This window comes from Nanorana parkeri, unplaced genomic scaffold (genome assembly GCF_000935625.1).
Source record: "Nanorana parkeri isolate BGI_ZX_2015 unplaced genomic scaffold, ASM93562v1 scaffold258, whole genome shotgun sequence".
Classification (NCBI taxonomy): domain Eukaryota; kingdom Metazoa; phylum Chordata; class Amphibia; order Anura; family Dicroglossidae; genus Nanorana; species Nanorana parkeri.
In genome coordinates this window covers 182,836-199,080 of record NW_017306526.1, presented here as the reverse complement: position 1 = coordinate 199,080, position 16,245 = coordinate 182,836, and the positions used below count along the sequence as shown (strand labels likewise).

Sequence of the window (16,245 nt, the reverse complement as noted above, 5' to 3'; positions counted from 1 at the left end):
GGGCATGGAAACAAAATGTTTAGGAGTATTAAAAAGAGATGTTCTAAGGAAATAAGTAAAATAAATCTTACCACTTTCATTCTTCTCTATCACGTCCACCAGCTCTCCGGCCTTCAAGCTTATTTCAGAATTTTCTTGCTTCTCATAGTTGGACACAACTACGTACTGTTCCAGGATCATGGGTTCCGAATTGCCGTCAGCACCTGGGGAAGGGAAAAAGCAAGCCGTGAGCCAGCTTCCAGTCATCGGTCCACGGGAACGACCTGCGTCCATACGATTCATGATAGGCCGAATTGTCTGCAGATCTTAGCCAATCAGAACGCAATCTTGGCTCGAAGCACAGGTCCAAAGGGCTTGCCATATAGAGGTATCCCTTTCTGGCTCTCAAAAAACCAGCAAGACGTAACATTTGCTGAAAGAAATAGCAGGGGAAAAAATGAAGCGTAAGAAAGCCGGGTGTGGATTAGTCATACGGCCGCATGTTGGAGCTGCTCCTTTTACAGCTTTCAAATCTTTATGACAGGCAAGGTTTTAGGATGAAAAAGAACTGTAGAAAGAGAAAAGTTGCAGCTAGGACCCCATGTAAACTAATAAAGAAAGTAAACAGTTCTGCAGAGCGAGGAAAAACGCTTTCTCTTATGACTCCAGCTGGAAGTCAAGAGGGGACTGTAGACGCCAATCATATTCATTTGCACTGGAGTTCTTAAACAGAAACACATGAGTAAGGTTGAGTAAGGAGGGAGGGAAGGAGGGAACAGGCAGGAGGAGGGGGAAGGATAGAGAAAGGAGGAGGTGGAGAAGGGCTGCATACTGTTTACTTCAACCAGCAGACGTAAGTCACAGCTCCAGATTCTTTCTAAGAGGATTTTCCATATATATATATTGCAGAAATCCTTCACATTTCAGTCCAATTAACCCCTTAAGGTTAAAAACAATAGTTTGGACTGAGATACTCAGTAGGCACAATACACCTTTGTTATTATTTGGAGAAATAAAAGACAAAAAGGGTGTGATACATTCAAACTGCTAGTTTTAAAGAATAAATGACATGAAAATGTAAATAAAAAGCTCCCAGGACTCGGGGGTTTTGGGGATGTACTCAATATGAATAGTTACAGAGTCTTATTTTATTAGGTATATAACAATAAAATGTATCACTTCTATGACACACTTTTGTTTTTAGTGTTAAACCGAATAATAAAGTGTAAAGTTGAACTCTAGGCTGATATAAAAAAAAAAAACAACACAAATGGATGTAGTTTATATACAAAATCTTTGCACTTGAACTTCAAGTAGCTATAGGAAACCAATGAATGCATTTTCTTGACATGTATTTTTAAATGCAACTAGTGCATATACCTTAATTTGCCTATGGTTTAATACAAGCCTTCTATAAACCTCTACACAACAGAACCCAGACTGGGAGAGGAAGGCGCAACACTAGGAGGCAATAAGGCTTTGTCACATGGTACCTGAGCACAGAGAGTACGCTGATAGGTGGAGAGAGCAGAGTTGATGTGATGATGCACCTTAATGGAGAACTATGAGGTGAGTGAAAATCACTCATCATAGTTTGAGCCAACGTGTGACAATGAAACGGTCACACGTCGACTAAATAGATCAGGAAGTGAGCGAACACATAGCGTTGCTCGCTCACTTCTCGATCATGTCCCTGCAGAGAGCTGTGACTGTCAGTCACGGCTCCCTGCAGGGATTCCCCCGATCCTCCAGCGCTGAGTGGCGGAATCAACGGGGGAGGGGGCGGGTACAGCTGGCCCTGCCTCTGGATAGGCAGAGCCAGCTGTCACTCACGCAGCTGGGTGGATCTCGACAGTAAGGTAATGTCTCTTTAAAAGAGAACTATAGGGTAAGTTTAAGTTATAGGGCGCACAGGAAGTGACACTTTGCTCTCTAATGGATGGTCCTATTTAAACCAGCTGGCCCAATTGGGTCAGTGCTGAATGGCCTTTTAGCTTGTGCCTTGTGTTCCTGCTATTTGCATCCGTCCCGCCTGCAGCTGTCTCAGTATACCGCGAGCTGTAGCTCGCAATATACTGAGCTTTGGGTCACGGGAGAACACTAGTTTTGTGGGAAGAGAACTGTGGGGAAAAAAAACTTACCCTATAGTTCTCTTTTAAAGAGACTGTCACAAGACAGAAAAAAGAAAAGACAACAAAAGATTGATGACCACTATGAAGCACATGCTGGATGTGTGGTTAGGAGCGCCTCTTAAAGAATAGTCATCTTGTTTGTAGGTTTGAGTTATTTGAATGGAAATGTCAGATACAGCCAACACTTTATAAGGGGATTGGACTCCCTGTGCTTCAGGGTTTGAGCAACTATATGTAATGTAATCAGAAAGAGCTGTACTTTGTAGCCTGAATCAGTGCTGAATGTCAATGTGACCCCCCGGTTTGCAGTGAGAACCGCCGTACACATTTGCGCATCATACTGCATTCAGAAAAAGTGTCAACTGACCACTAGCCTATACAAAAAAAAACAAAAAAAAACGCATTTCTAGAAAAGGGCAATGTGTTCAACCCCCTACACCCACAAATTCAATATTTGGTGACTGAACCCTCTATAACCTGGCACAAGTTTGGTCACCATTGAGACACGTTTAGCTTTAGGAGGTGCAGGGGTTACAAGTGTGGCTATATCAAGAAGGTTCTCCCTACAACTGTGTGCTTAATTTGATATGTTAACGTTACCTATATATCTACTTTGGGTACTGAAGTTACATTACTTTTATATACTGTAGAAGATTCTTAAAATGTTAAGAAATATAGTGAAGGGGAGTGTTGGAGAAAAAACTTTTAGGCGCTATTAATTCTGAGTGATACTAATGTAAGTAGAACTAGGATTGCAAAAACTTATTTTGTGCTGTCCGAGAATTTGTTACAGTCAGCAGAATAGTTAAAGCACCAGCTAAATAATGAAAAAAAAGTTATTATTTTCTGGTCCAGACCTGCTCAACCAACACATTGAGGACACACACAGTAACTATAATTCCGTGCAAGTGTGAATAGCAGCTTGGCACATGGGGACACCATAAAAAGTAAAAATTCACACAAGTGGTTGTGGCTTTTCTTTAATTTAGTGAAGTTGTTTAATTTTAGATAAAAAAATATTGTTTAATAGAGTTAATTTTTAAATTGTCAAAAAACGTCATTACAGTTCACAGTTTATGGGTGTTCAGCCTCCATGGAAACAATTTTATAAACATAAAGCAAATACTTTCATATAGATTGAATTCCCAGTGGTCACAAGACCAAAACAGCCACAGTCTTGTTATGTGAATTGCATGCCAGCACTGTTCTCCAATTAAAAAGCATAAAAAAGAATGACATTTAAAGAATAAAAGGCATCTCCCACATATTTTTTCTATGGAAACATATGGTTAGTCTTTATTTTAATTTTTTTTCAGACTCTTCCTTTAACTAAAGTTAAAATTGGGTTTTGTAAGATATGGCCTTTGGGTATAGAGAATGTGCTTTCTCACGAAGGACATCTGCAGTAACTGCAATAGTTCCAACATTTATTTGGAACAAGGCGCTTTTTAGGCATGCTTCCCATGTATGATAATTAGTATACCACCAGGCCTCAAAGCCCCCATGTCTATTAACTAATTAAGATGTATTTTTCCCTTTCCTATGTGCCTCCTAACTTCAAATATATAAACTCAATCATAACACATTCTATTACTATGTTAGGCCATAGCCGGAAGTTTGCGCGCTACTGCGCATGCGCGAGTTCCAGCCTTCCGGGTTGCCGGAAAACGTGCGCTAGGGCACATGCGCTCACAGCGGAAAGTGGCGCACAGGAAGTGACACTTTGCTCTCTAATGGATGGTCCTATTTAAACCAGCTGGCCCAATGGGTCAGTGCTGAATGGCCTTTTAGCTTGTGCCTTGTGTTCCTGCTATTTGTTTGCCTGTTGCCTTGACCTGAATTGCTGCTGACCTTGACTGATTGCTGCCTGCCCCTGACCTCTGCTTGTTATCTGGATTCTGCCTCTGCCTGCTCCTTCTGTACCGTGCTGATCATTTGGTCTTGACCCCTGGCTTGTTTGTCATCGCTCCAGTTTCAGCTGCTATCCAAGCTGACATCTCAGCTGTCAACCAGCCCTGCTCATCCTTCTAGGGACCATGGGGCCGGACTTCTACCAGGCACCGTGTCTGAACACCTTGGTACCCGTGCTACTCTCTGTCTACTCGCTCCCTGTTCCCACTCCCAGGGGTGTGAGACAAGAGCCGCAAGGGAGGCCTCCTCAGCTAATCGGTCCTTCACCAGGTACGTGATATACTACTTCCCCTATCTTTGGATCAATAAGTAAAACCATAGGGATCTGTTGCCAAATTCATGCAATTCAGGGTGCATAATTATTTCTTACATAAACAGTGATGTGGCTGTGAAAATATAAGGCTCCCACATAACCCAGTGAAGACTCAAGAAGATGGTAACCATGAATGAACCACACTGCAATACAGCATGCTCTAATTCCATGTTAAAACACTTGCATATTTAATCATGCAAAGATGAAAAAAGATAACTATAGAAAACCATGGTGTTACCAACAGTCAGATTAGTAGTAGTCAAGGATGCATGAAAAGTTGAAGCCACACAGAGGGGTACAGCTCATATTCCATGTGGCTAAAACTTTCCTCACATGCAACCCGAGCATCTGGATTCTCTGCATTTAAAATCCATATGATGGCCAGTATCCTTACTTTTCATGTCATTTAAAGTGACATTGAACCCGCAGATTTTTTAACATAAACCAATACTGTAATGTGTGCCTTACTGTAATCCATGGTAGTTTCCCTTCTCTTTGCTGCTCTTCCTTTTAAATTCTCATGTCTTCTCATGCTTGGGGAGAACTTCCCTTTGCAGCTCAGGGCCTCTTCCTGTAGTGCTGGCTCAGGTTACAAACCTATACACAGACACCATATATCCATTCCTGAGACAAGGCAATCTGCTGCAAAACAGAAGTTCTGCACAGCATGAGAAGAGATACAGATTTAACAGGAAGAGCAGCAAAGAGAAGGGAAACAACCATGGATTACAGTAAGGCACACATTACAGTATTGTTTTATGTTAAAAAATCTGAGGGTTTAATGTCACTTTAACTTAAAAAAGCTAAAAGTTGCAAAATGCATGCTGAAGCCTGCTAAATCATTGCTTATATCTACAGCTAGCACTTCCATCAAGACCTGTATTGAAGACTACCAGAGTGTACCTAAAGGGCAATCTACAGTTTGGATATCCAAGAAGCTTTGAGATCAGCATTCCATAAGATATTATAGTACAGGCTCTCATATAATGCACATAGGTGGTTTGGCATCAGTTGGGTGCTATCGTACTCACATGAAGTTAGCCTCTGATGGCCTTGAATGCTCGGTAACTGACCTAAAACCTAGAAGCGGGGATGTGAGAACCTCATGCATTAACTATACCTGCATTGAGAGGAGGTTTCCAAAATAGTGTACTCACCTGGAAGAGCCACCATGCTGGCTGCCTCCCTGATATTAAAATGTAAATGATTGAAAACACAAAACTGAACAAAGCATGGCACTCAAGCTTTACCAAACAAACTCAGGGAAACACTACACACGGAATGTACCTTTGGGTTCAGCCTTTGAAATCTCACACAAGCTGGACATCCAGACTTCAATGTTTCCAAAAGAGCAGCAATAAAAGGATCATGAAAGAAGAGCAATTATTACACATAAGACGACAAAAATGTATTACATTTAAGATGAACATGAAGGTGTGTCATAATTCACTAACATTATATTTCATTCCTCTGTGATTACTGGCTTCTGATGGTAGCATACCGCATACTCATGCCCTAACCTCACTGCTGTCACCATTATGAAGCTAAATACATTTAGGGGAATTTATCAAAAGTGGAGCAGACAAAATCTGGAGCAGTTATCCATAGTAACCAATCAGCTTCTCTCTTCACTTTGTTCAGCTACAATTTGAAAATGAAAGAGAGAAGCTGATTGGTTGCCGTGCACAGCTGCTCTAGATTCTGCCTGCTCCAGTTTTGATAAATTCCCCTTAATGAGTTGGAGAATGCCTCATAACAACATATAAGAATCAAACTTTAAGACACCAACTGTCATTTTATAGTATTGATTCAAATGTAATTGGTTATGGTGAAGCAACACAGACAGTCCTGAACTAAAGAAAGTGTTTCTCTCCCGGGCGACCAGGAGTCACTATCTAATAGCGGGAGACTCCCGGAGCGTCCGGGAGAGTTGGGCTATCTGGAGATCAGCGTCCATGGTTACCTGATAACCAGGGACGCTGATCTGTCTGTGCAAGTGGCCGAAGCCAGCTTCGGCTTTCACCTCGGCTCAGTCGAGCCGAAGCATATGCCTTCAGCTCGACTGAGCCGCTCGGCCGACTTCGGCAGCTGTACGGGCTATAGTGAATAGTAGAACCGAAGGGGTCCTGGGGCCGAAGCTAGCCGAAGGATCAGCCAAAGCTACGGCTAGATCCTTTGGCAGCTTAGTGAATAGACCCCTAAGTGAAAGTGCACTGAGGAAGTACATGGACATCTTCAATAAGTACAGTATGTTTACAAGCTTTCAGATGGATTTGGTTATTAGGCGTGGGATAGAACGTATGCAAACTTAATATAGAAATACATATTTATAGTTTTTGACCATAGATACACTTTGATTTGAGCATTAAAGAAATGAATATGAATGGTAATAAAAGCATTACAAGCTCTGAGCTGCTGTTGCAGAATTTGAATCGCTTTAGCTTTCAGGGTATGCTGAGACATGTGGTTCTCCACCAGCTGTTGAACCATATACTGCCTAACTCTGTTCTACAGTTTAACTTTTAAAAAGTAAAATCTGGCAAGCAGAGCATTCTATCTCTATTATATCACAACTCAAGCATCTTGTGCTGGCAAAGCTCCTTCTATCCATAGAGGATTATGGCATAGGCCATGTTATATACTGTTATGTACCCAAGTTCCATGCTGCTTCTATAAAAACATGAAGACGGTGGACTGACAGCTGATATTCAGCAGAAATTTGTCATCGATCATCAGCAAATGTCTTTGGTGGGCCCAAACCAAGGTGAAAGGCAAGAATATGGAAACAAACAAGTCAGCAAGTGTTTCTTCAGCTCTCCCACATCTGTTTTGCATTTGAATTTCCTTTTAAAAACTTCAACATAAATTGTTTCCAGTGTTAAGAAGAGGGAAAAAAAATTATCATTGACACATGTGACGTATAGACTTCAGAGAAGCACGCATGCCCCCTTGCAAACAAAACAAAAAAAGCAAAACATGAGTCATATTAGTTTTATGCTATGGATTTTCAGCTGGCCAGAGCCTGAGCTGGGGGAGGGTGCAAAACCCCAGGCTTCTCTTCTTGGAATTCTCAGAGCTATCCAAGTACATCTCAAATGAAGGCTGGTAAATGGGAGACTAACTTCCTGTGTTCCTTATTTTACTGGAGTTATTTCCATCCATCAAATAAGAAGAATATTGAAAGGCAATGTTCTGTATAGTGCAGTACCCTTACTTTGCAGCCCTTATTTCCAGATCAACCTCATAGTACCCGAAAACAAAAAGCATCAGATAATCATTGTACAATCCCACTACAGTTACCGAGACCTGGGGCCCAACTGTACATACTGGGGGGATTTATCAAAAATGGAGCAGACAAAATCTGGACCAGCTGTGCATGGTAACCAATCAGCATCCACCTTTCATTTTTAAAGCTTAACTGAAGAGAGAAGCTGATTGGTTGCAATGGGCAACTGCTCCTCTTTTTGTCTGCTCCAGTTTTCATAAATTCCCCTCAATGACTGCACAACAGATACCAAACAAGCTGCACAGTGTTGTCACTTGTTGTTTAAAAAAAGCTTGGCTTTTCAAATCGATATGGCTAAAATATTGTTGCCACTTTTATGCAGGTGAAGTTAAAGGAGAAGTATTGGGAGAGTAAAATATACTCTTCCCAATAGTTAGAGTCGGCATGTGACACTGCAGCTGTTCCATGCCAGCTCTATAGATTGAGAGCTAAGAGACCACAAACCATTGATCGCTCGGTTCACAGCTTCTACCTGCAGAGAGAGGTGAACGTCAGTCACCGCTCCCCGCAGGGATTGCCCCCTCCCCTCTCCATTTCTCCAGCGCTCATTAGACAGACAGATGGGGAAGGGGGCAGGCACAGCTGGCTCTGGCTTTAGAGAGGCAAAGCCAGCTGTCAATGAGGCAGCATGGTGGATCCGGACAATATTTTGGGAATCCTTTCCGGATGCCGCCGGCTCTAGCTTTATGCTGACTTTGGGTCACAGGAGTGCATTATTAAATGTCCTCCCATGACCCAAAAGAGAACTAAACCAAGAAAAAAAGAAGGTTTAGCTTTAGTTCTAGTTTAATCATTTTCAGTGAAAGAATGTACCAGTGCTGCACAAGTTAAAAAAAAAATCCCCTCATCAGGATTCCCGTGCATCAGGTTTTTTTTAGTTTATCCCAGGCTGCCTTGGGTAAAAGCTCACCTCTGTTGAGAAGTTGCCCTTTAGGTAAAAAGGTTAAAGTTATTTTACCCAGTTCTATAAACCTGTTCAGGTGGCTTTAAAATGCAGGAAATGCAGGCAGTCATTCCTCCCATATTCTTCTAGCGGGAAGCAACACAAATCAAGAAGATACTCAACATCATCATACTCAACATTACACAACTCTTAAATGTTGTGCAATGTTGAGTATGATGCAAAGCTGTGCCTAGTAAACACGGACGGATGCGCTGAACTATCAAACTCTATCAGACATGGTATGTGGGGATATTTTACGGGAGACAGGAATGTGCATCAAGCAACCTCCTAAAAACATTCAGCTTGAACCAACCTTAAAGTCCACCTGCATCGCTCTGCCTCACTGCCCCACCACCATCTGGATCCCAAGCTTCTTGGAGCAACCCCCGCACCTTTTGCCACTGAGCATCATTAAACCCGGAAGAGGAGTCCTCTAGTGGCTGAGAGGACGTTAGTGTGGCACCAGAGACAGGGCGAGTATGGCAGCCAGGGCTGCATTTGTTATGTTGACTTTGCCTGGGCACTAGTTCTTTAAAAAACAATCATTAAACTGGACTACAAAGAATGTTTGTCATAGCAGCTGCTATAAAACCTGCTTTCACTGGTGCTATACGCGGCTGGGTGTATGGCTCCTACAGGTGGAACTCGAATAATTAGAATATCGTGCAAAAGTAATTGCAGTAAGTGCTGCAAAGGGGGCCCAAACCAAGTACTGAGTACATATGCATGCTTGTACTTTTCAGAGGTCCCATATTGTTCTATGTAAAATCCTTGTTTTATTGATTGCATGTAATAATCTACTTTTTTGAGGTTGTGGATTTGGGGTTCTTGGGGTTTTCATGAGCTGTAAGCCATAATCATCACAATTATGACAAATCACGGCTTGAACTATATTGCTTTGCATGTAATGAGTCTATCTCATATATTAGTTTCACCTTTTAAGTTGCATTAGTGAAATAAATGAACTTTGCACGATATTCTAATTATTCGACTTTCACCTGTATATTGTGCCTTGATCCTACAGTGTTGCAAACGCTGGTATTGATGCTGTAGGTCTCTGCATCAAAGCTCGATGTTCATTTCTTTTTGTTGCTCCTGGTTTTTGAAGTGTGCACTACGGAGCATATGAGTGGGAGCCTTTTATGTGTGCGTGAGACTAAGAAATTGGGAGCAATGGATGGAGTGTGTAATCACGCACAACTGACAGTGACTATGTGAAAGAGAGTGTCTGTAAAAGTGAGTGAAGCAAGGGAATGTGTTTATGAGAGTGACTGTGTATATGAGAATTTAGGTATTGGGACAGGGATCCCAACCTGAACAAAGTGATTTCAGGGAAGTGCCCTTCTCATTTCAGGGAAGTGATCTACCCCCTCACCCCCCTCACTAAAAATGTTTACTCTGCTAGATCAAGCAGAGTATACCTTTCTGGGAGAAAATGTTTCTCTCCTGGGCGGCCGGGAGCCACTATCTAATAGCGGGAGACTCCTGGAGCGTCCGGTAGAGTTGGGATATCTGAATATAGAAACATTATTTGAGAATAAGTTGTGGTTACAAAAGAAATAGGTGATCATGAACTGTGAAGATAAATCAAGGTAACCCGATGTGCACAGAGTAGTGCTGTCTGATGATCATAGGATTAAAGGAGAACTACGAGGTGAGTGATTTTCACTCACCTCATAGTTCTAACCGACCTGTGACAATGAGACTGTCACAGGTCGGCTCAGTAGATCGGGAGGTGAGCGAACACATACCGGCGTTCGCTCACTCTCGATCCTGTCACGGCTGGATTCCCCCCTCCCCGCTCCGATCCGCCAGCGCTGACTGGCGGAACGGACGGGGGAGGGGGCGGGTACAGCTGGCTCTGCCTCTAGATAGGCAGAGCCAGCTGTCAGTCACGCAGCTGGGCGGATCCCGGCACAATTGTCGGGATCCGCTTCAGCTGCGGTGTCTCAGTATACTGCGAGCTACAGCTCACTGTATACTGAGCCTAGTGTGACGGGAGGACGCTAGTTTGTGTCCTCCCGTTACCCTAAGGAGAACGATGGGGAAAAGACTTAACCCCATAGTTCTCCTTTAAAGGTCTGAGAATTTGTTTCCAAACATTTGGATGCATACACATCCTCATGTGTATGACTTTAGAACACATGGGGATGGTATACAGATACACATGGTACATGTATACGTGTGTGTTTGTGTGATTTAAAAAGAAAAAAATTAAGAAATGCAAATTAGTGTGAGAACCCGGAGCATGTAATAGCAATGGTGTGTATCTGTACTGACAACAACAAAAAAACTGAATGATTTTGTCACCTGCTGAATGTTATCTCATGATAGTCGTCAGTGAGTCATACACTAGGAGAATACCCATTGCTCTCCTGCCCTTACATGGATTATAGTTCGCTTTGATCATTACTAAACTTTTCAGGCTTGAGGCCCACTGAGTCTTTATACAGATGAGCGGCAAATGTGTCCAGAGCTGGAAATCAGAAATCTGGTGTGTTGCGGTTATAACATGAGTCTGAAACTGGCATAGTGGTGGAAAGGAGGAAGAAATCACAAAGTGAGTCAGGAGCTGCTGGTGCCAGCTCAAGAAGCCTTTACATAAACAAAGCTACAACCGCATTATATAATACATCAGACAGTCAGCTGGAAGAAAAAGAGCAGACCCAACACAAATGAACTCTTAACGTGAAAACACAATAAGGGCAATTTATCAAAACTGGAGCAGACAGAATCTGGAGCAGCTGTGCATGGCAACTGAAGATAGAAACTGACTGGTTACCATGGGCAACTGCTCCAGATTATGTCTGCTCCAGTTTTGATAAATTCCCCCCACTGTATTCTCAGTCAGCAATCATATTTATTGTTATTGTGGAAGCATTTTACTTAAAGCATCAATAAACCTTCGTTTTTTGTTTTTAACTTTTTTTGTTTATTAGGGCCAGACTTCCTTTAAAAAAATACATTTTTTATTCCTTATATTTTTTTCTTTCCTCTTCTCTAGTGGTATCCAACCCACCAGCCCCACTCCCCCACACCCGTACAGGTACCTCCATCAGCTAGCCGGCTGCTGTGGAGGCGCTCGTGTGTGCACGCTCACGGCCGTGTCTGTACCTAGATGTGGTTGTCTATAGACACACACAGCATGCGGCCGGCCACACTCCACCCTTGCAGTCACTGTTTGACTAACAGTAAAAGCAGCCTTTGATACTACGACTTTAAAGTAAAAAATAATTTATGTGACTGTCACAATTTAAAATTCTTGCACTTGGCATATTTTTGTTATCCTCATTGTAATGTTGTATTAAACCCAGGAAGTAAACTGTAACCCCAGCCATACCCCATCACATGATAGGAGTGTGATTTGTGCTAAAACCTGATTGGTCTTTATAGAGTAGATTACACATTCCCTAGGGTTTCCACAAGACTTAATGGAGTTGGTTTATAAAAAATTTGCAGGACAGTTCATCCTGCAAATATCTGTGAATGTTAGTCCTATGCAAACAAATACACAAACAGAAGTTGTTGTTTTTTTCTCTTTACAAGAGTAATTACAGTTGAATGTTCTGAGTGTAATATTGTATTATGGTCACTAGATGGAGCTAAAATACTTATTTCCTATGGTCCTTTAACACCATCTAGTGGCCATAAATCAGGTAAAGTATACTATTGTATGTATTTAGATGTTGACACAATTTAGTGGAAATAAGAAACTAGGAAAACAACTGCTCAAATATCTGTTAAAGTATACCTGTTCCCTGACAGCAGTGTAACATTTTCCTAACAAACAGATAAAGAGCTTTAAAATGAGCTTTTCCTGACTTCTCTAGCTGCCTGTACTGTGAACTCATTCTTCAAAGATCCCCATAAAAAAAGTTGGGTTAAGTTGTTTTCTAACAACTTAGAAACACCTGCTGTGTGATTACATTAGAGGGCTTGCAGGTTAACAAGATTCTAGTGGAATATAATGAAATAGGAAAAGAAGTAAGATTTCAGTTACTCTTTTGTGAACTTTGAATTTTCATTAATCTACAATGCCTATAGCTACCGAGGTGAATGAGGGCTTGCGTGAGGTGCTTTTACCTCTTGCTCAGAATATGCAAATACTTTAGCATGCATAGATTGTGCACAGGTATACTTTAAACAGAACAAAAAAAATAAAAAACGAGAGAAATAGGGATTAATACTGTCCTAACACTTCCTCCCTGGTTACAAAAATAACAAAAAGATATAATTAGGGGTCTATCTGCAACCCGCTGGACCAAGCAGAATCTGAAGCCCTCAACATGGAGATAGCCATTTTAGGTTTCTACAGTGATGTTACTGACAATTGTACTGCATGTTTGTATTTATTTAGCAGAGAAAATACAAATCTAAAGGCTTAAGAAAAATCTCTGAAACACAGATCAAAGATTAAAACTATTTGAAGCATTCCATGGTAACTGAAATATATCACAATGCATGTCATACTACTGCTGCTGGGAGGAAATGAGGCCTGGATATTCCAAGCGATGTGCACATATTCTAGAAGGTTCAGAATCAATTCAAACCTTTTTAAGGGTCTGCACTGTCTGCAAAACACTGACAGTTCGAGTCTGTGCCAACTGTTTCCTCAATAGGAGATTGTCCAAGTATTGTACAATGGGAATAACCTGGGAGCGTATTAAGGGTAAATATGGCCAATAACTTGCTGAATACTCAGGGTGCAAAAGACAGACCAAATGGCAGGGCTACAAACTGATAAGTGTTAACCCCTTCATGACTGAGCTTGTTTTTAGTTTCTGTTCGTAAATGACTGACACACTTTTGACATTTTTGCTGTGTGATTCTTCCACGTCAGTAATATACTTTCTTACAAAGTGCACCCACACATATTATATATTGTTTTTTAGAGGACAGATAGGGCTACATATTTATATCACATATGTGCGTCTAACGCCTCACTTAGGACAAATAAAATATAAAAAAAGAGGAAAAAACCGTTTAAAAAAAACACTTTTTTCCCAGTTTTGATTTGTAGTATTTTTTTTACAAAACCAGCACAGCTAAAAAAATGCAATAAATACATTCATTTATTTGTCCCTCCACAACTAGGGATGCTCCTCTACCGTTTTTTCGGTATCAAGTACGAGTACCGATATTTTGCTTTCGGTGCTCTTCGATACCGAGTACCGATTCTGGTGCTTCCGCTAGCATGGAACCGGCTTCCCGGGCAATCTGATTTGCCCGAGAAGCTGGCTCCTTGTTGTCTGGCCGGTTTGATTGTCCTTGGCCGGGAAACCGGCTTCCCAGCCAATCAGCCTCGAGCCGACTTCCTGACCAATCAGGAAGCCGGACGGCAAGTAATGACGCACATCCCAGCTTCCTGATTGGCTAGAAAGCCAGCTTCCAGGCCAATCAGCAAGGAGCCGGTTGTTTGGTCAGCTCCATGCTGATTGGCCAGGAAGCCAGCTTCCCGGCCAATCAGCATGGAGCTGGCTTTCCGGCCAAGCAGGAAGCCGGAAGGCGGGTCATTACTCACCGCCCAGTTTCCTGAATGCACGGGAAGCTGTTCCCCTCCATGTTTCCCTACGGCACTGCTGCTCACTGCTGGAAGTTCTGGTATCAGGGAAGGTGTCGGAGCAAATACTCGGTATCGGCAGTGATACCGATACTATTATCGGTATTGGTGCATCCCTACACACAACAAAACGGATATATTGTTGATACTCTAGAAAAATTTGGACATGCAAGTGTGCATCCATTATGTTCACAGAGGCTAGACAGTCTCCCTGGTGGAAGAAAGCTATGGCAGACCTGTTGGATTCCATAGTAAAAACCCGGAAACCTTTCTGCTGTTGGAACACATGCAATAACTCACTGCTCAAGAGGTCTGCAAGAGCAGCATGGAGGTCTGTTAGTCTGTGCGGTGATAAAGGCAAGTTGTAATTTGGCCCATCTAATCCTGCATAATTACAGAGAAATCCTCCAGGGAAAAGACTCAGTGGAATGCAAGGACCAAAAGGGCACACAGATGCTCAGTACACAGACATTAGCAGGTGCCCAAAAGCTATTTCTGTAGGGACATATTAAAATGTCACTCCTGAACTAGATGTCCACCTCCCCACCGTATTTTTACAATATGGTAGCATGGAGGTGGTTGTTGAAAAAAGGTGTGTGTTTCTTGTTCATCAATCATCAATCTTCTGGCAATGAAATAACAGGTACTTCCTTTCCTTTAGTGGTGGTGGGATGTGTGGACACTGAAGCTTGGGCTTACAGAAAGTGGTTTGAATGATGCCTGCCATCATTTGACCTAAAAGACTGAGGACATCTAGTGGTGGAAAAAAAAAAGTACTGCAGAGGCAACTCTGAAATTAAGTTGAGTATTACAACAAAACGTGTTATTTATTTTATATCTTTTCATAAGATACTGTTATTTTATTTTTTTTGGTGGAATTCTATTTTACGGAAAGACAAAAAGGCCCTAGTTAGCATGTTTTATGTGTTGTTCCTCAGGTATTCGCCTTTAAAGTTTTGTATTGGGTGACAGAAACTGATGAAATCTATCTTTTCATAAATTGAAAAAAACCAAGCTAGAATTTCTAAACTGACAAACCATGTGATTATAGCTGATGATAGATGATAATAAATGATTAAGTCAAATATTAGTGTTAAATATTTGATCTCTCTTAATTACATATGAAACCAGAATAACTCTTCCCTGGAGAAAGTGCTATCCTGGCAGCGCACTCAGTAGACTGGATGACAACTAATCCATTCATCTCACCAGCTGTTTGTGGAATATCATTTTGTAGAATTTACTGCACTATGCAAATTTCAGAAACCCAGTCTGTCCAAATACGAAGTGAAGACATCTCCTCCAGCCCTGGGATCCTGCTTCCTATTTGTTTTTAGCAGTGCTGGCCTCCCATGCGACATGTGGATGCAGACAACACAACTCTTCACTGGATAACATCTCCATTCAAGCCTCAGATTTGAAAACATGTCCAGTCAATGAGTCCTTTTGTATTGCATATTACTCTGCACACTCTTGCACTACAATGGTAAATGGACAATATGTCGTTTGTGCATAAATGTCAGAATATGGAGATAGTTCTCTTATACATATGAATACTTGAAGGGTAAAATGCAAAACTCTGTAGCACTTATGACTGCTAATGAGTGAACAAGACTTATTTCTGACATTTTGACAGAAAAGCCTAATTTACCCAAATTTATAAATTAATCTATATGCACATGTGCACAAACGTCCATCTCAAAGCCTAACTTAAGGCAAAGATAAATACAAATGTTGTGAAGGCTTAACATGCTTACCCCCATCATTCCATACAATACAGGGCAAGCATCGCACACGTCGTACAACTGTTTTTCCTTCTTTTGATCAGTACCTTTTAGCTGCCTTTTTATTCAATGCTGTGTCCTATGTCCCAATGCTGATACTCAAGGTTTGAAAGTGACCCTTTACTTTGCCCACGCATTGGGTAAAGCTGAAGTTCCTTTATATGTGACCCTGTTACTTTGCCCTGCACATATAATTTAAAAGTAGACGATTAGGACTTTAATATATAAGAGAGAGTCACACAAAAACACAGAGAATAAATTATACGGCAGAGGGTCCAGGCAGTACATTACTACTCCCCTCATAAATACTCTGTGAGGTGAGATGGATGCAGTGAAT

At 41.6% G+C, this 16,245-nt stretch overlaps 1 protein-coding gene across 1 annotated transcript in view; it reads right to left on the bottom strand.

The window, feature by feature from the left end:
* Positions 1 to 16,245, bottom strand: part of LOC108787380 (SH3 and PX domain-containing protein 2A-like) — a 205,035-nt gene that overhangs the window by 54,947 nt on the left and 133,843 nt on the right. Inside the window, exon 7 of the mRNA XM_018556917.1 lies at positions 72 to 203. Within this exon, the coding sequence (XP_018412419.1) occupies positions 72 to 203 (132 nt within the window). The remainder of the gene's footprint in view (positions 1 to 71; positions 204 to 16,245) is intronic.